General features: G+C 39.5%; 1 protein-coding gene across 2 annotated transcripts in view; it reads right to left on the reverse strand.

Annotated features, from left to right (window-relative positions):
- Positions 1-18,003, reverse strand: part of flnba (filamin B a) — an 88,847-nt gene extending 70,844 nt beyond the window's left edge. For both annotated transcript variants that reach the window (XM_079597789.1, XM_079597788.1), the window contains exon 1: positions 17,535-18,003. In XM_079597789.1, the coding sequence (XP_079453915.1) occupies positions 17,535-17,826 (292 nt within the window). In that variant the 5' untranslated portion in view covers positions 17,827-18,003. The remainder of the gene's footprint in view (positions 1-17,534) is intronic.
- Between the last annotated feature and the right edge of the window lie 2,322 nt (positions 18,004-20,325).

The raw sequence follows: 20,325 nt of genomic DNA on the forward strand, positions 1-20,325 counted from the left end.
CTTCTTTATATTCAAAAATAAAACTATATAATATGATTTACTTATGAATTCATATAGGCTACAACTACATATTCAGATGTTCATTTACATTTAATGAATTCGCATGACATGAAGGTTGAATGTGACGATAAACAAAATAAATAAAAAGGGCAACACAGTAGGCCTACATATTCATGTTTAAATAGAACAACATGCAGCAATAATATATATTTATATTCTCGTTTAAAACTTTTTAATTTCTTGATCCTGTAATTTAGTAAATGTAGAACACATTAACTAATTATGAGTAGCTATGATCAAATTATTACAGTTTCTTGTCAATCTATATTTATTTCAATGTGAACAATACGCTGCAGTGCGGTGCAGCACAGCAGAAAATAGACTCTGTGCGTAAACGATCGCTGCACTGCTGTATACGCACCGCAACTGGAACGGATTGCCGGACCGCATCCGTGTGCAGTGTGAAAGCTCTAACCTGTTAAAATGGGTACGGAAAAAAATACGCACCGCAAACGCACTGCAAACGGAGTATGTGTGAAACGGGCGTTAGTGTGGCCAGCAGGGGGCGCTCACCCTGTGGTCTGTGCGGGTCCTAACGCCCCAGTGTAGTGACGGGGACACTATACTGACAAAGAGCGCCGTCCTTCGGATGAGACGTTAAACCGAGGTCCTGACTCTCTGTGGTCACTAAAAATCCCAGGATGTCTTTCGAAAGAGTAGGGGTGTAACCCCGGCATCCTGGCCAAATTTGCCCAGTGGCCTCTGTCCATCATGGCCTCCTAATCATCCTCCTATATATACTAATTGGCTTCATCACTGTCTCCTCTCCACCAGTAAGCTGGTGTGTGGTGGGCGTTCTGGCGCAATATGGCTGCCGTCGCATCATCCAGGTGGATGCTGCACATTGGTGGTGGTTGAGGAGATTCCCCCCTTCTATGTAAAGCGCTTTGAGTGTCCAGAAAGGCGCTATATAAATGTAATGAATTATTATTATTATTATTGAATAACACGGGGAGGCGGGGTTTATGAGCTGTACAAGGACCAGCCACCGGGGGCGATCAAGACTCTTTAGCCCCTTTCACACAGAGATTCCGGAAAATACACGGATAAAGTGACCCGGGATTTGACCCGGGTTCGTTTGAAAATGGTTCATTCACACTGCCAGTGATTTGCCGGAATCAGAGAGCGCGTTCACACACAACCCGGGTATGTCCCGGATAGACGCGTGACGTTATGATGTGACGTATAAGGTGGCGAACGAACGATCTCAGCTTCGGCGCGGATTGCAAGGAGCTCTCGGGTCTCTGCTTCAGTCCAGTTTGCAGACATCTTTTCGTTCTTTCTTGTATCGATGACGAACACAAACTTTCTTCTAACAGAGTAACAGAGTCGCACGATAACTACCACATTGCGAAGGCTCGTGCATCATCACTACGACACACCCCTTACGGCATTTGTCCTGGCTTTTGTTCACACAGCGCGCGTTCCGGGTCTGAACACGGCAATGTTACTAGGTCCCCAACCCGGCATCGATCCCGGCATTAAACCCGGGTCGTGTTTGCGTTCACACAGAAGGCGTTCCGGCAATTTGCCGGCAATTTGCCGGGTTCAAAGTGCTGTGTGAATGGGGTTTTGGACTTCACTTCTCAGGGCTTGTGTGGCACGCTTGGTAACAATAGGTTTCCCTACTCCTTTTCCCATCACACATCAGATCGGAAAGGCATTTCTTTTTTTTAAGAAAAAGAAAATATTCGAAAAAGTGGATATAAAGTGTCTAACGCGTGTTTAATAAAGTTTTTATCGGTTAGTGATAGTGTAGATAGAATATATCACCATTTAAACAGCCGCTGCAATAAAATTATAGTGGACAAAGTGGATAGAGTTATTACATTTTAAAATTGCATTTCATGGTGGCCTTTACACCAAACAGCCTCATTCACACACACACACCGTTCTCTCCGAGAGTGGGCAACACTGCGGTCTCTAGCGGGCGTTTTCTCTGATTACACCATTATCTGGCTCTGGACTGTGTAGCTCTGAGATCTGGACCGAGGGAGGAAACGGCTCAGCTGTGGTGTGCAACACACACTCAATTACAGCACGCAATAACCTGCAATTTAAAGTCATTACGTTAATGCATTTATCTCAAATTACTGCATACTTGTAGTGTGCGAGTTTCGAGATGAGATTACGAACCTACAAATAGAAGACGGTAAAAGCAAGAGAAAAAAAAAACACCCCAATTTGAAACTATTTAAAAACGTCATATAATAGAAAACAGGATTTTTCTTCTTGGCATTTTAAAGTAAAAGCATTTAAAGTGTACCCACAGTACATATACTACACTAAAAACAGCTATTAGTGCACATTTACATAACATCTATTCAGTATTCATCAGCAACCCGCCTTGATTAATGACAACGAGTATGTGATAGTATGCAAAGTTTAGCCAATCATAAGAGGTCATTTAAAACGCACTGAGTTTTACGGTATTAGCACTCAAAAATATGTAAGCCATTATGATTTATGCATTTTACTTATATAGTATTTCAATCCATTTGCATTACGCAGTTTAATCAAACTAATAAACTTAAGATATATATTCGTCAGTTAAACAAATAAAACAATGATATTTATGTAGTTTTACACAATAGCCTGGTTTATACATTTATCATCAATAAGCATTACAAGAACCAATTGTATACATTTTAACTAAATATATCTTGCTTGCTCCACAGCTAATATTTGAACAGTTCACACTCTTTAACGGATTAAATAAAAATAAAAAAAGTTAATTTTTAAAACAATTATAGTATGCGGATTCATTTAAATACATATTGAAATTAAATCAAATGGATGCAAACACTAAATAATAAACTATAACCTGATTAATTTAAGTGTGCATACATAATCTTGCCTAAAAATTTACCTAATCCATGACAGACTCAGATTTAATCAGAGAAGTTTAAACAAAAAAAAATAAAAAGTTGACAAAGTAACTATTTTCTGCTTCAGGTTCAGGCTGTAAACCGGTTCTGCCCAACAAACACAGACACGCTGACAGCAACTTATTTTTCATTGATATTTATTTCAGCACAAACACTGGGTTTCTGAGAAGCCTTGGCTTCACGCATGTACGCGGAGCCTGAAACAACGCACGCGCTGCCAGCCCGGGTCCTCGAGCTCACACTACACACGTTCACAGTTCACCGCATGCTTCCACATATTCATGAAACGCTGGAGTTTCCATGGAGGTTATTCCAGAGCGATGACCTCACCCTTCTACAGGAAATGCAGATGATGTTCTCACTTAACTGGGAGGCGACCATATGGTTTATACGACGCATTGTTTGAATCTCGCTGGCTCACTCTGGAGAGAGGAAGACGCCGTTTGAAGGCTTGTTGGTGGAGTTAGCGGAGGATTTCATCCAGGATGTGTTGCGGATGTAAAATACCAGCGGACATGAGGTGTTGCTTTAAAGGGAGAGTTCACCCAAAAATTACAATTCTGTCAGTAATTACTCACTCCTCCATAGGCTTCTATTGTGATTTAAACTTGCCGGCCCAGAAAGTTAGTAAAGACGATGTTTAAAATAGTCCGAGTGACTACAGCGGCTCAACCTGAAGTTTATCAAGCGACCAGAATACTTTGTGTGCGCAAAAAACACACAAAAATAAGGACTTTATTCAACTCTTGATGTTCTTCTGTGTGCTCCTCTGAGTGAGTTCACGTAGTGTAACAGCGCTGTTTATGCAATATCAATATTACAATATAATGTCATACCATAAATGGCGAAGGAAACACGTTTTTTTTTAGACATCGCGAATGAACATGTTTACATAAATTTACCATTAAAAATGGTGTCTAATGAACAAGATCATTAAACTTTAAATTCATATTTTAAAATGTAAACAAATGAATTTTACAAAAAAAAAATGCATTTATAGTAACTTTTATAGAAGAATTTTATACAAAAGTAATACATGTCATAATTTCTTCAAGTTAAACCGAACTTGTAGCGACATGAACCTGATCGTATAGATGTAGGCTAAATATAAATTTTATATCGATATTGTGGATCCATTTGAGGATATTGTGATGCATTCGAGGATAAATACTGATTAAAAAGAAATATAAAAAACTCCTAGGATTCTGCTTAAGACTTTAAGAAATGACCTGAAAGTGACCTCATGATCTCGTTTGACTAATTTTGGCCTAATTTTGTAGCTCAAGGGTTTTACAAGCATTAAAAATGTTCACAGAGATGGCGAGTCTGTGTCATTGGCATATTAATTAGATGGTGGTGTCCAAAATCAGGCAAAAACTAGTCAAATGACACCGTCGATTCACTTTCAGGTCATTTGATGACTGACTGACTTCCTAAAACCGAACTATACAGCATCTATGCGTGAAGTTTACAAAGCAACAAGACAAACTACTATTGCACACAATAAGTACTGTTTTGATGAGGGTGGAGTATAATTAGAGGGATTCAATAAAGACCAAAGGCGGTTTGAGAACCTCCTTATTAAATCATTGAAACTGAAGAAGAGGGAATATAATCTTGCCACAGCTATAAGTTATTGTTTTGAGTTACCATATACAGTCATGTTCAATCCTGTCTAGACTGAAGAACATCTGCGTGGGATCTAGTCTGGGTTCATCAAACGGTTTGTCTGGGTAAAAGTACCGACATATTGAAACAAAAGATTGCCAAGTTGTTCAATGCTAGAAGGTTTTTCCTACTCAATCACAATAGCCAATCACAGCATCGAGAGGAGGATCATGTGACCTCCAGTATCTGGACTCCTAGTTGCATGAAGTTAAATGATGCTCAACCGTGTTGCGTCAACAATCGGCATTCATCAACTCATTGGAAATGCCTCACTTTAGCTTGCTTTGTCAGTGAAAATGACATCATGATCTTGTTTGAGATTGCTTCACTTTCATGAAGTGAATAGAGATAGATACCTCACCTGAAATTGTTCCTCAGGCTGGCTTCATACTCTCCTGTCAGAGACTAAAATTACTCCTTAACAACTGCATGACAAAGAACCCAATAAAACGCAGAGAAAACCCTACTGAGCATTGAATATCGGAGCAGATCCTTGGCCGGCTATTGCAAACAGTAGCACAAGAGATCCTGCAAAAAGCAGAACCTAGCGGTGGCGTCTCAGGTTTCCCACTTCCAGCCGGACACAAGAGCTCCTGTATGAAAGCCAGTGTAATCTCAGAAAGTGTCTTTTGTAAGAGCTGGAGGCGAAGAATAAAAGACAAGAGGAGGTAGAAACCGGCAGAACTCTCCGTGACACTGAGAAAGGGCGTCTTGAACGCACGAATGACATTTCTCATGGCCTTTTTTTTAATGTGTGGACCAGAAAAGTGACTCAAACCCGGACATGAGCGAGTCTGCTGTGGTTTCCTTCTACAAGGTACTTTCAAACGGCATATTGCAATAAAATAGCATGCTAAATTTAAATGTGCATTCAAAAAGGTTAAAGGTAATGAGCAAGTCTTTTGTGAAGTCCAAATGTCTAAACTTGCCCCGGTGCACAAAAAAGGCTTTGAAGCTTTTTTTTACACATCTGAAGTCATCCAGGCTCAGCCGAGCCAAAGTAAATAACACAGTAGGCAGGAAATCTGTGTAACCGTTCGCAAATCTTTTGACTTACTGTTCAGTGACTTACAAACAGCAGTGAAAACACACATCGCAACAGAAAAACGACTGGCCTTTTGGGTCGCTTCCAAACAAGCAGATTGCATTTCTATAGGATTCTTTGTTTTCCCGTTTTATTTGCACTCATAAAAATCCCCAGCACTCCCTGATCTGCCAGACATGCCTGAACTGTAAATCAAACACTAGCTCTGGTGCCTTCCACCGGGCAATACGGCCGTGTATACAAGCACAGAAACATTGGCTCCTGACCAAGGCTTGAGACTTCAAGCTTCTACTTGATATTTTTCTAAGGATGCACTTTCAAATCCACGTTAATGCACTTTAAAGTTGCTTTCGGCCTTAGAAATACACTGCAATCTTTTTGACCTTTAAACTAGCAGCCAACTAAACCGAATTCCTGAACTTGTCATTGCCTAATCACTTCAATGCATTATTTATATACATATATACACAGGTGAAACTAACTTTTAAAATTATTCTAATTTAATTTATTTAAATAATTAAACTTAAAAAGGTGAAACTATTATATTATATAGACTCATTACATGCAAAGTGAGATATTTCAAGCCTTAATTTGTTATAATTTTGATGATTATGGCTTACAGCTTCAGAAACCCCAAATTCAAAATTAGAATATTGTGAAAAGGTTTTCATAAGCTGTAAGCCATAATCATCAAAATTATAACAAATAAAGGCTTGAAATATCTCACTTTGCGTGTAATGAGTCTATATAATATATTAGTTTCACCTATTAAGTTGAATTATTGAAAAAAATTACTTTTAAAATGAAAATTATTCTAATATTGTATATGCATAGACATACATATATATAAAGATATATAGTCACATGTTTCTAGAGCAGCAAATCAGATTCGAATGATTTCTGAAGGATCATGTGACACTGAAGACTGGAGTAATGATGCTGAAAATTCAGCTTTGCATCGCATAAATAAATTGCACTTTAAAATCGAAAACTGTTATATTAATTTGTAATAATATTTCACAATATTACAGATTTTAATCAAATAAAAATGCAGCCTTTGTGAGCATAAAAGCCATTTTTTACAAACATTAAATAAACGTAATGTTTCCAAACGGTAGTGTATCGCCTGCGACGTACAATACTGAGAACATAGAAGAGATGTTTTGAATTAAGAATGACATCAGAGTCAAAGCATCTGAAAAATGTCTAGGAAGAGGTTAAAATGCGCTTCGTGATTGTGCAAGCGGCAAGTCTCGATGAGATCATCGCACAGTCTCAACACAGATGGCATATGTTGAGAGAGTAAATTATTAACTTTAATCACATACTGACCCACTGCATGGGTCTAAAGAACAGCAGGACGGTGAAAGAACGACACAGAAGTGTTAACGTGATCCAGAACATGTAGACACGGCCACAGCTTCTGCCTCGGGGAGAGACGACCGGTCACTTTAAGAGAGATTGCTTAGTCGTGCGTTGACGTCAATTACATTGTTTGTTTCGTTTGCCGGTTACATTGGCCTCCGAAGGTCACAGCTTCATTACAAACAATGCAATCTGACCTTTGCTACCATGCAGATGGGAGAAGCATTTCCTAGCGCTGACCTAAAAACATTCCTCTCTCGGTCTCTGTCAGAGAAACTCCAATCCAAGCAAGTCATGTGGTCAGACTTAACGTAATGGAAGACATGAATGACGACGGCTAATATTCAGAAACCTGTGCAGTGAGGAACAGAACGGGGTTGTTTTAGGCAAACTCTCTTTTTTTTTTTTAAACGCACCGTGACTGAGAATATTATTAAAGAGACTTCTATAGCAACCCTGAAATATTTGCAACTTCTGAAACACTTCTGTGCATGTTCATTTTCCATGCTCGGGTTTCGCTGTTTGGACTGACGGCAGATTCAGATTATTTTATTTAAAGCCAGCATTCAAAGCTATTTATGGCAAAAATTCAATTACAAAAATACAAATATCATATAAATATAATAAAAACAGAACAAACAACAAGTCATTATACAAGATTTTTTAAATTAACATGATAAAAAATCCAAAACCTTTTCAGGCATAATCTCATTAAATATGTCCATAAGTGAGTAACTTCATAAAAGAGCCTTCTGTTTGTATAAAGTCCAGGACAATCCAATAAAATATGTTTGGCAGATATGGGAATTTTACAAAACATGCATAAAGTTGGGTCTTCACCTTTAAAGGGGCTATATGGAACTTTTCCCCCAAAATAAACGAAACAATAGCCTTTTTATTTGACCATTTATGACTCAAACATCTCCTGATGAGCATACTGACACCTTGTCTGCTCACAGTGGGTGCACGTATAAGCCTGTATCCTATTTTTCCTATTTTCTGTCGGGTCGGATTTTTCCCGCGCTGTCTGCGGATGTGACGTCAAGCACGTTCATGTTAAACGTTTCAGATCACTCAGAACACTTCTCAGACAATATATGTATTTGACTGTTCTTACCTCTGTAAACATAATGTTGACCTGACCTCCTTGCAGCAGATGACTTGTGAAGTGTGCACGTACAAACGCGCGCTGAGAAAGTGAGCAGTTCTGTTTTTTGGCCACAGGTGTCAGTCGCGAGTATAAATTTCAGAAAAACGCATATAGCCTCTTTAAAGGGGGGGTACAATGGTGTTTCATGTATTCAGAGTTGTTTACAGCGTTAAAGAGATGGATTCTCATGCTAATAATGGCCAAAGTTTGAAAAGTTATTTTGAACGAATAACAGAGAATTTCTGTGCTGAAAATCATACTTCCGGGTTGCCACACGTTTCGGCTGGTTTTTTTCTATCGTAGATCTAATGACGTAGACCAGAGTGGAACTCCTTATATGAGCATTACTCTCGGAAAAGCGCGTTCACGCACACGTCGACCAGAGGAGAGAAAGACCCTCTTATATATACTGTCTATGGAAAGACCCAAGCGCATATCGACGCGCTACTACCGGAAATCATCAGCAGCAGCGCTAAATAGGAATGGTTGATGTCAAGAATGTCTCCAAAAAAGTGTGTTTTGGGATGTGAGGGAAAGTTTACCTTGTTCAGCTTCCCAAAGAACCCAGTGTTACTGGAACAGTGGATGCAGTTTGTATTTCCGGGACAGCAAAGGAGTGTGGCAAGTGCGGTTTTGTGTTCTTCTGGTCATTCCAGTGACGAATGTTTTATTAACAAGGTCGTCGCTGGATTTGCAAACCGGTTGCAATTAAAACCTGGCGCGGTCCCAGTGATAAAACACCCCATTCATGTAAGTACAACGGTATCACACGCTCCCGCTTGACTCTATAGCTCCGCCCACGCCCAGAATCAAGGACCTCGGCTTTTTCCGGATAGAATCGGAAAGCTGTATTTTTATTTTATAAATATGATGAAACTAAATACTTTTTGGAGATATGAAGGACGCACTATTACTCTATAGGTACTCAAGATTAACATGAGATTGACTGAAACTAAGTATTTTACCCCCCCTTTAAGCAAAAAAGCATGGGTCAAAATTGTGCCCCACACGACATCGGATGTAGACCACTTGATCAAGTCTAGTTTTAAAATTGATAAAAAGTCTGTTTGTAATTTGACTGAGGGCAGAACGACAGTATCTGGGATGCATTACTGAAAGTGTAATGCAATCGAATCTACAGCAAGAATGTGAGTTCTGCATCAGCATGGGGGGGGGGACAAACTATTGGTATTAGTTAGTGATGCATTAGTGAAGTTGCTTCTTTTAGACTCCAACACAATAGTGGATTCGTAAGGAAAGCCATGTGTGGATTCTCCAGGTTTCCAGGTTCATGTTGAAAGCTTTCGCCACAGAATAAAACATTTTAAAAGATCAATTGCGACTTAAGCTAGTTTACATCTTGCAATTCTGACATGTTTTCTCAAAATAGGACTTTATAACTTGCAATTGTTGAGTTTATATCTATACATCTATAACAATACCTAACTTTTTTTCCTCAGAATTGAGTTACTCACAATTCTGACTTTATAACACAGAACTGGACTTTATAACTTGCAATTGTGTTATAAAGTCAGAATTGTGAGATATAAACTTTTTATATCTTTGTGAGATATACTCAGAATTGTGAGGAAATGTAAACGTGCTAGACGGACATCTTCAGCCTTTGTGCACACGTCTTTTGCAGCGTCAAGGAAAATAATTTCAAGGTCTCTTGAACTGCGTCTTGTGTATTTAACAGCAATGACGCATTCGGTGTAAATGGTCTCTCCTCAAACGATAGATGGACAGGTCTTGCAAATAAACTGTGATGCATCATCTCTCCTGTATCCAAAATATTGCGCATTTTTAATTCTGCCTTGAATTCACCTTCACGGTTCCTGTGCTTTCTTCCACGTCATAATAGTAAACCCACTCTGTTCTGTTCTTGCACTAGATTTAGGTGCGCTGCATTCAGATTGGGCAAAAAAAAAAAAAAAAAAAACCTACACACCCTGGTTGCAAAAAACAAAAATCCATTGATAGCATTAAAAAAATTGTGTAAATGACAAAATTATGATAAACTTGCATGAAAATGTGCTGGAAAGGACCTAAATGGCATACTGATACTTTCAGGCCTTCTTGCCTCTGCAAACCCAAACCAGAAACGCCGAGTGTTTTGTGTGAAGAGCACGTCCACACCCTGAACATTTGATCTGCTCGTACAGAAGCCTGTCAGAACAACTCCTGAAAACTTTCACTTACAGAGTGAAAGACAAACGCATGTTGATACGGCTGAGATTCACTGGCATCTCCCCGTAACCGAAACCCTTGCACGGTAATTCATCCCACAACAAGCTCCCAAAATCCTTCACTTCAGCTCCTGCAGGGTTTCTACAGGCCGCCGAGATCCGAATAAAGCCAGGAGGGAACGTTTTGTTTAAACCAATGAGGAGAAGCTCAGAGGGAGCAGCAATTTAAGACGAGACAACCTTTGGCTCACCCGTTCCCGCTACTGTTTGCATAGCGTGAAGATTCGGCATCTGACAGCCGACCGCTGACCGGCGGGAACCACACACACACACACACACACACACACGCGCTCTGGGCAATGGAAATAACATGAGAACCTGGTAACCACCTCAGACTCGTAGAGAAACATCTGATGCTTTTCCATTGGCTGTTCGACAAGCCAAAGATCATTTAGAGACAAACGGACTGGAGCGAAACGTAATGAGAGGAGACAATCCAACAAGAACTGACTCGAGAGTTTGTTTTGTTCCGATTCATTTTTATAGATCTACAACGGATTAAACATGATACTGACGAAAAAAATGAATTATATTTGTGAAATTAAACCATAATTTAATGCTACTCAAAACTGATTTCGTTCATCTCTCTGGTGGGGCAGCTGGCGCTCAGGAAGACCACAGTCAGAACTGGTTTTTAATAACACGCTTTTCCATCAGGCTTTGCCCTGGGAACGCTTTCAGACGTCTTCATTTCTCAGAGGGGAAGTTTTAAATCTTGAGACTCGGACCAATTCGGCTTTTGGATATCAGCTCATGTGTGACTAAGTCCTTCACGAATGCACTCCAAAAATCCCTGACCTAGTCTTACCGGCAAACACACAAGCAAACATTACAGTGAACAAAACCTTCGTCTGCCTGTCGTCGAGAGAAGATCCCTGTGGTTTTACACGCAAATAAAAGCTTGTTTAATGTTTGAAAATTAAGATAAATATTACTATTGTCATTTTACAGTTGTATTGCAAATATTATTATTAATAATAATAAAACAATATTTTAATTCACTGTAAAATACAATTACAAATAAATATTATTTGTAATTGTATTTTACAGTGAAATATAAGATTGTTTTATTAATTATTATTATAAATAATAAATCTTATATTTCACTGAAAATTAAAGCAGCATTTAAATAATTAAGATTAATTTTATTATATTTTTCTTAAATGCTTGATTTTTTATTTTACATGATTATCATTATATATTTGGGCAAAAACTATGATTTATATATCAATATGACTATGCAACAATAATGAAAATGAGAACTTACTAGAAGAACTAGTAATAATGATGTGGGGGGGGGGGGGGGTTATCAGTATTTTTGACCCAAAATGTATTATTCATATCCAAAGCATACACACACATGCAGCAAAAGCTCTCACTGAGAACCAAAACGTGATCAAACTGAAAAAAACACCAGTCGCCTTGGTTTACGCAGATCTTTTCTTTGCAGATTACAGTGTGTGTGTGTGTGTGTGTGTGTGTGTGTGTGTGTGTGTGTGTGTGTGTGTGTGTGTGTGTGTGTGTGTGTGTGTGTGTGTGTGTGTGTGTGTGTGTGTGTGTGTGTGTGTGTGTGTGTGTGTGTGTCAGAGGGAGGCCGCGGCGGCTTGTGGTCCGCTGTGATTAAAGCACATTAAACAGCACTGAAGTCCACGAGCATGACGGATCTGCTGGAGAATCCTGTTTGCTGAGGTTGAGAGCAGAAGATGCGAGCGGGAAACATCCGTCAGGGAGGGTCAAGCCTCTCCAACTAGCCGTCGCTGAGATGCTAGGTTTGGCAGAAGGACGATAGCGAGACGAACTTTTGTAGGACCTCAGACTGAGCATTTGCTGTTAGCGGGATTTCTAGACCGCTACCTAGAAACCAGCAGGGACTGGGGCTGCAAATCAGCCTGTTGGCTAGAAACCTTTTATGCAACATCTACACATTATTATGACTTTGACTGTGATAATTATGCATGTAATAATGTGCGCTGCATTGTCCCTGACAAATAAACTAATAATAAAAACCGTTAGAAAGGGATGCACGATAAATGGAAATACAAGAATAGCTGTGCATGTGCATCATCAAATCACAAAGGTGGAATTGAATTAAATGCATGCGCTGTGTGTTTCAGAGAGAAGCGCAGCACGGGTGTTCATTTACACATGAGCAGCTCATGACACACACCCACACACCCACACACCCACACACCCACACACCCACACACCCACACACCCACACACCCACACACCCACACACCCACACACCCACGCACCCACGCACCCACGCACCCACGCACCCACGCACCCACGCACCCACGCACCCGCGCACCCGCGCACCCGCGCACCCACGCACACGCGCACGCACGCACACGCACACGCACACACGCACACGCGCACACACGCGCACGCACGCACACACGCACGCACACACGCACGCACACACGCACGCACACACGCACGCACGCACGCACACACGCACGCACACACAGACACACACAGACACACACAGACACACACAGACACACACAGACACACACACAGACACACACACAGACACACACACACACAGACACACACACACAGACACAGACACACACAGACAGACACACACAGACACACACACAGACACACACACAGACACACACACACAGACACACACACAGACACACACACAGACACACACACAGACACACACACAGACACACACACAGACACACACACAGACACACACACAGACACACACACAGACACACACACAGACACACACACACAGACACACAGACACACACACACACACAGACACACACACACAGACACACACACACAGACACACACACACAAACACACACACAGACACACTCCGCATCTGCTCTGAGTTTGACTCGCTTGTAACATGCATTTGGGAATGAAACATGAGCAACCCTCTCCCCAGATTTGTAACGAGAAGCACTTGCTGTATAAACCGGCTCAATGAGGTTTCAAGACAAAGTTAAAGCTTGATGGTTTATCATTTGAAAATGAACACGTTTATTAACTTTAGCCATCTTTAACAAACACTCCTAGTCGAACTGGGAATGATTCATGCAAGTAAAATAGGTTTGGGGATTACACAGTTTAAATTGCATGGATCGAATGTGCACCACCTCCCGAACCACAGACCGGAAGACGACGCTTAATCATCAGCACTAACTAATGAGGTCACGCGAGGATGTCGACTCATTCATCAGCAGCACGTCCTCATCCCACACCTCTCTAATGGAAACGATGTCTTCAGCCGTCACTTCCCTCAAACTGGGAGTAAATCAGGACAAACGTCAGAGCAGAACATCAATACAGCCACTGGGTCTAACTCTGGAGACCACATGATGATCAAACATGTTTTGGAAAGAATTGATACGGTATGGAGCGATCATGTCAAACTCACTTGTGGAGGGAAACAAAAACAAAAAAAGACACAGAAGGACCGAAATGATGTGGTAACTGGTTAGAAACATGCTAATACTGGGACTAACTGTGCAAAACAAGCCATTATACACTTCACACAGACTCGAACTCGAAGACTAGAAGAAACAACTGTTCACCTAGTTGACGAGACATAAACCTTTTCCAATTGACCGTTCGCAAAGACCCGCCCCCCTTAGTTACTGTTGCTATGTCCGACAAACTACGCCGCTCTCACACACACCATGTTCTCACACAGTGTAAAATACATTGTGGAGGAGAGAGGACACTGACAACACACTGACAGACACAGACCAGGTTACTTTTGATATTAAACATATTAAACAAAGTCTCACCTTTCAAATCTAGTCATTTGTTTAAAGAAATTTAAACAATAAATAGCGTTTTGTGGCTCTTTAATGTGTCGTGACAGATCGCTCAGTTAAAGCTGCTCGTGAACCGATCATCTCTTCCTTCTAGTTCATTTATAGCATCAAATAAACATGAATGAACATCAGAAGGAATGTTGTTTTAACCGCGGAGAGACGTCAGTACACTCCGCTTCTCAAGTTCAAATCCTCACATGTTAATCTACTAACTCTCCTGACGGCTTTGTCCGACAAAATGGCGGATGGCGAAGTATGATTGGTCAGATCACCTGTCAATCAAGCTCCCTGCAAAGGGTCAATTATCCCTCATCGTTCACATCACAGAGAGAGAAACAAAAACCCACACAAATGAACTCCTGTGAGATGTACGGTCCAAACAGCAGCCGGTGTTTGTTTATCTGCGAGTCGTCACCTATCTCTGAACACGTCTGCCCTTTGAAACGGTGGAAAGTCTGGGCACTGCCCTCACGATAACTCAACCTTTCCAAGCGCATCTATTTATGTGTCTTTATTCAGGCCCAGTGAAAACGCCCATACACTGATCCTGGACAGGAAGAGACCGTCAGGCAGGAAGTGTGTGTGCAAATCCAAAACTAAAGGGGTTCACACACACACGTCCTGTGAACACGAGCAATGAATTACTGTGTAAAAACAGCCTCTTCTAATGACTCATGAGGAATCAAGTTAGCCTAAAGCAGTATGACAAACAAACTAAAAAAAACAACTTGAGTTTCAGAACTCAAAACTTCCTCCACCGTCCAAAAATACATCATTTATAGAAACTAAACTTCAAAAATGACTATATGAACAGTGTTAAATCTATATGAACGGTGTTAAATCTATATGAACGGTGTTAAATCACACGGATGAATGCATCAACAACACGTATTCTTTCTAAAGCATTAAAACACATTTTACACAATGAAATAATATTTTTAAATTATTACTATTATTTTAATACAGCTTAATTTTATTGTAAGTTTTTGACGGACGTGATAACATGCATTGGGGGGCGAACGGTGTTTGATTTTTGGGCAATTATAAAATGTGCTGGATATGTTCAAAAAGCTTTTTGTGTAGTTCTTTATACTCATTTTACAGAATTTAGTTTATTTTACGGCTTAAATAAAGTACATGTTACTCAGAGACTGACATGTTTAGCTTGTCACAAATGTTACATTCAGCTGTCGCAAATTCGTTGACCTGACAAAATAAATTGGCAGGAAAGCTTGTGTGTGTGTGTGTGTGTGTGTGTGTGTGTGTGTGTGTGTGTGTGTGTGTGTGTGTGTGAGAGAGAGAGAGAGAGAGAGAGAGTGATAAGGACACAAATGTGTATAATGACATGTGTATTACACTGGTATTACAACTTAAACGTGGTTTATGAGGACATTTCATGAGTCCTCGTAATTCAAATAGCTTAAAAAATAAAAACAAATAAATGTTTTATTTAAAATGTAAAAATGCAGAAGGTTTCCTGTGATGGGTAGGTTTAGGGATAGGGGCCGTGTGTGTGTGTGTGTGTGTTTGTGTGTGGTAGGTTTAGGGATAGGGGCCGTGTGTGTGTGTGTGTTTGTGTGTGGTAGGTTTAGGGATAGGGGCCGTGTGTGTGTGTGTGTGTGTGTGTGTGTGTGTGTGTGTGTGTGTGTGTGTGTGTGTGTGACAGTGTAAGGGGACAGAATATACAGTTTGTACAGTATAAAAACTATTACGCCTATGAAGAGTCCTCAGTGTGTGTGTGTGTGTGTGTGTGTGTGTGTGTGTGTGTGTGTGTGTGTGTGTGTGTGTGTGTGTGTGTGTGTGTGTGTGTGTGTGTGTGTGTGTGTGTGTGTGTGTGTGTGTGTGTCAATCTCTGCATGAAAAGAATGAAAAACCCAAACGATGACCTCAGGTTTTGAGATGAAGGCTGAATGACACAGAAACACAACAGGAAGTCCATCACGCCTCATATTTCATCAGAAATATGAATGATGATGCAAATTATTTGCTGGTAAACATATGCAACCAGGCAAGAAATGCAAGGAAATCAGGTTGGGCGTTTCCATAATGTTTGCATGCATTGTGCAATGAACAATTGATTGGCAAATACAGAGGAAACGTGCAGTGTCCGACTGTACAGGTGAGGATGAGGAGCACCTGTTCTGAGACTCAAGTGAATATTAAAGTATGTGCATAATCTCTATTCCCAGTATAGCATAACACCAGCACGTAACGCATGAGAAATCCCGGAAAAGGCCGCAGGAAATGCAGGTCGATAGATTTGGATCGGCTTCAAGAATGTCACAGGTCAGTGAAAGCTGTTTGGTGCCAAACACATGGTTGTGAAATGAAAATCTTAATATTTAAGCCTCTGGAATCCTGAATTTCTAAATCTTAATGAACACAAGAATGCAATTAATGGTGCAACTTTCTCATACCAGTCCAAATAAGGACAGCGGAGATAAGACGGATAATCCAGACAGAATCAATAGACAATGGACGGACGTTATCTCTTATCTGCGGAGAATGAATCTCAGCTTTCTGTCGCAACTTTGCAAACACACTTTAAAGGAGGGAGAGAGAGAGAGAGAGAGAGAGAGAGAGAGAGAGAGAGAGAGAGAGAGAGAGAGAGAGAGAGAGAGATGAGAGAGAGAGAGAGAGAGAGAGAGAGAGAGAGAGAGAGAGAGAGAGAGAGACTAAACAAGTTGTCTAAAACAATGTCACTATTTTGCCAACAAAAACCATAGCATTATCATGATTATTTTAGGGGTAGCTCCATTTTACATTCCTATAGAGTATCTTGGAGTAGCCTAGAAAAAATACTATGCATTAACATGTGTTTTTGGGGGGATTTAGTACCATGATCAGGTAATTTTTACATATGAAAGAGAAAAATCAATGCATTCCTTATAGAACCATATAAATACCATGGTACATAAATATGATAATTCTTCAGCAACATATGATTGTAACTTTCTAAGATAGAGACAGATCATATATGATGGTCATATACTGTACAAGTCACTGTACACACAGAAAATAATAGGATTGAATTTTAGTACTTTAAAAATAGAGTAGGCTATATTAACGTACCATGGTATTGGGATATGTCAGCTTCCGTCAGTGTGCAATTGTTTATTTTAAAGTTTCAGGTTCAAATATAAATACCATCTAGCAACTAAATAGGCTACCATGATACATTAATATGAATGATTCACTGTAGCATGGTAGCGTCACTTCACTTTTATAAATGTTAAATCAGACACTTTGAATAAACTTTCTCCACACTAGACTGGAAAGCAGAAGGCGTTGTAAACTCACCGATGGACACGAGCTTTATATTCTCTCTGTCCAGAAACTCGAGCGCCACGGACACGTTCTCCAGCTTCATCTGTCTGAAAGTGGGTCTGGCGTGGTATTTTCTGTACATCTTCTTCTGGCTGAGCACCTCGAGCAGCGCGATGAGTCGCAGGCCGTCGCTGAGGTCCAGCTGCAGGTCCGCGACGCGTTTATTGACGCTCTTCAGGTGCTCGTTACACCAGCGAGTGAACGTGTTCTGCTGGATCTTCTTCCACGGCGCGTCGTCCGCCAGGTCCTTCTCCGTGGCCGGCATGATGGCTTAATTACTAATAAGACTCGTATGTTTTCTGTTTGATAACTCGGGATATGTCTGGTGTGTCTCTGTGCGACGCGTGCGAGGTGTGTGTGTGTTCGTGCGCTCCTGTATTCCTGAACTCTTTCCCTCTCGTGGCCGCGCCTGCGCGCGCGCTCTTATATACGGCACGCGGATGACGACACCTGCGCACCATCAAACCCAACCTGCATTTTTCTACAGCCCTTCTCTATTATATCCAATCAGCTCAGAGAAATATGTGAAGAGGATTATAAGAATAAACTAGATAAATCATTAAAACGACTAATAGGATTACTAATTCGTATAGTCTGTTTTTGTAATGTATCTTGGAAAATTACATGTAAATAATAAAATAACATAATTTCTTATTGTTATCCAGACAAATTATAAATAATAATGAAACAAATAGGCGAAAGAGACCAGGGTTATTAACTTAAAAACCCCTTTCGTTAAAAAAGTTTGAATTAAAATAAGACTATAATAGCAAACTGGAAATAAATAAAAAAGTAAATCTGAAATAAAATCAACTAAGCATATAGAATACTAATAAAAATGACAATCACATAATAAAAGTATTCAAATGACAAGTGAAAATATACAATTAAAAGCTATAAAAAAAACAATACTTTATAAATTATATTTAAATAACACTACCAGAGTGAATGAAATATTCTCATGATTTATCACAAAAAAAAAAAAACATTTTGTCAAATCAATTTACAGAATTTATGTGGTTCAGATAATATTTTGAGTTTAAGTTGATTAAACCAATCTCTTTCATTGTATTAACTATTTTTTAAATATATATATATATATATATATATATATATATATATATATATTCAATATATATATATATATATATATATATATATATATATATATATATTCAATATATTCTAAGGCAACCAGGTTACTTACATTTTTAAAGTTAAACCAAGAATTTTTTTTTTTTACAGGAAAAATGTTAAACAATTAAAAATAAAAATCTAGATCTATTAATTGACATGTAAGTAGCCTATATATAAAGCATATACGTCTCAGTAATTTAAAGACATTCTCAAATCAATCCTGAACTTTCATGTATGTTTTATTTGTGGGTGTCTAAATAAATCAAATGAGAGGGGGAAAAATCCATAATAAAAGATTAAGAGAAACGATCAAACAAATTAGATCCACATTAAGTTCTTATTTTGTGTTTTTGTTCTCGTGTGTTTTGTATTGCGATAGATGATCTTGACTGATTGTAAATGTTCTCCACAAAAGGCCTCAAACTCTTTTCGTTTCTCTGATAAAAGCAGCTCAGGCTCGTCTAACAGATCTCAGATGCATCTCTGTAATGGACACTTTTATGATTCGCCAGACACAATGCTTCCCACACATTTGGCAAACTCCTGCACATCACACTGACTGCTTTGTTCCGTCTGAAGGTGTCAGCAACGCTTTCGGATGATAACAGAGCCCGTGTCTTTCCTCTCGCCCTCCTCATGTCCTGCACCTTTGCTGACGGGAGTCTTAATAATCAACAGCAGATATTCCTCCCTGCAGATCTGCCATCCTGGATCTCAGATCTGTCCCATGCATACAGTTCTTGATCAGCATTAGTCACCATGGGTGGGTCAACATTGCATCACACTCTTGCACATAAAAAGAAAGACGCACATCTGTGAAATGACAGCAGCTGAGCGCTTCAGTTTGAGAAGTAGAGTTTGAAACAAAGCCAAACACTTCACACATCTAAATAAAGAGATTTTGGTATCACTTTACAATAAGGTTCATTAGTTAACATGAACTATGAACAATTCTTCAGTATTTATTCATCTTAGTTCATATTAGTCCACTAATACCTGCACTCTAAAAAATGCTGGGTTGTTTTAACCCAATTTTGGGTCAAATATGGACAAACCCAGCCATTGGGTTAAATTTTTGAATTGCATTTTTGATCCAACGTTTGGGTTTGTCCATATTTAACCCAAAATGGGTTAAAACAACCCAGCATTTTTTAGAGTGTACATTAGTAAAAATCAAAGGTTGTATTTGTTAATGCAACTAACATGAACAAACAATGAACAGCTGGATTTTCACTCTAAAAAATGCTGGGTTGTTTTAACCCAATTTTGGGTCAAATATGGACAAACCCAAACGTTGGATCAAAAATGCAATTAAAAAAATTAACCCAATGGCTGGGTTTGTCCATATTTGACCCAAAATTGGGTTGAAACAACCCAGCATTTTTTAGAGTGAGATTAATAAATACTGTAACAAATGTTTTGCTCATTGTTAGTTCATGTTAGTTAATACATTATCTAATGTTAAATAATGAACCTTATTGTGAAGTGTTACAGACTTTTAAATGTTATAAAGTAAATATGAGTTGCTAGCTGCAGAAGTCTGGCCTGTAATCATCGTCTTATTTTTTAACCTCAGTGACGGTGATGATAACGCCTGGAGCACAGATTACAGCTGTGTGTGTGTGTG

This window comes from Phoxinus phoxinus (genome assembly GCF_949152265.1).
Source record: "Phoxinus phoxinus genome assembly, chromosome: 22".
Lineage (NCBI taxonomy): Eukaryota > Metazoa > Chordata > Actinopteri > Cypriniformes > Leuciscidae > Phoxinus > Phoxinus phoxinus.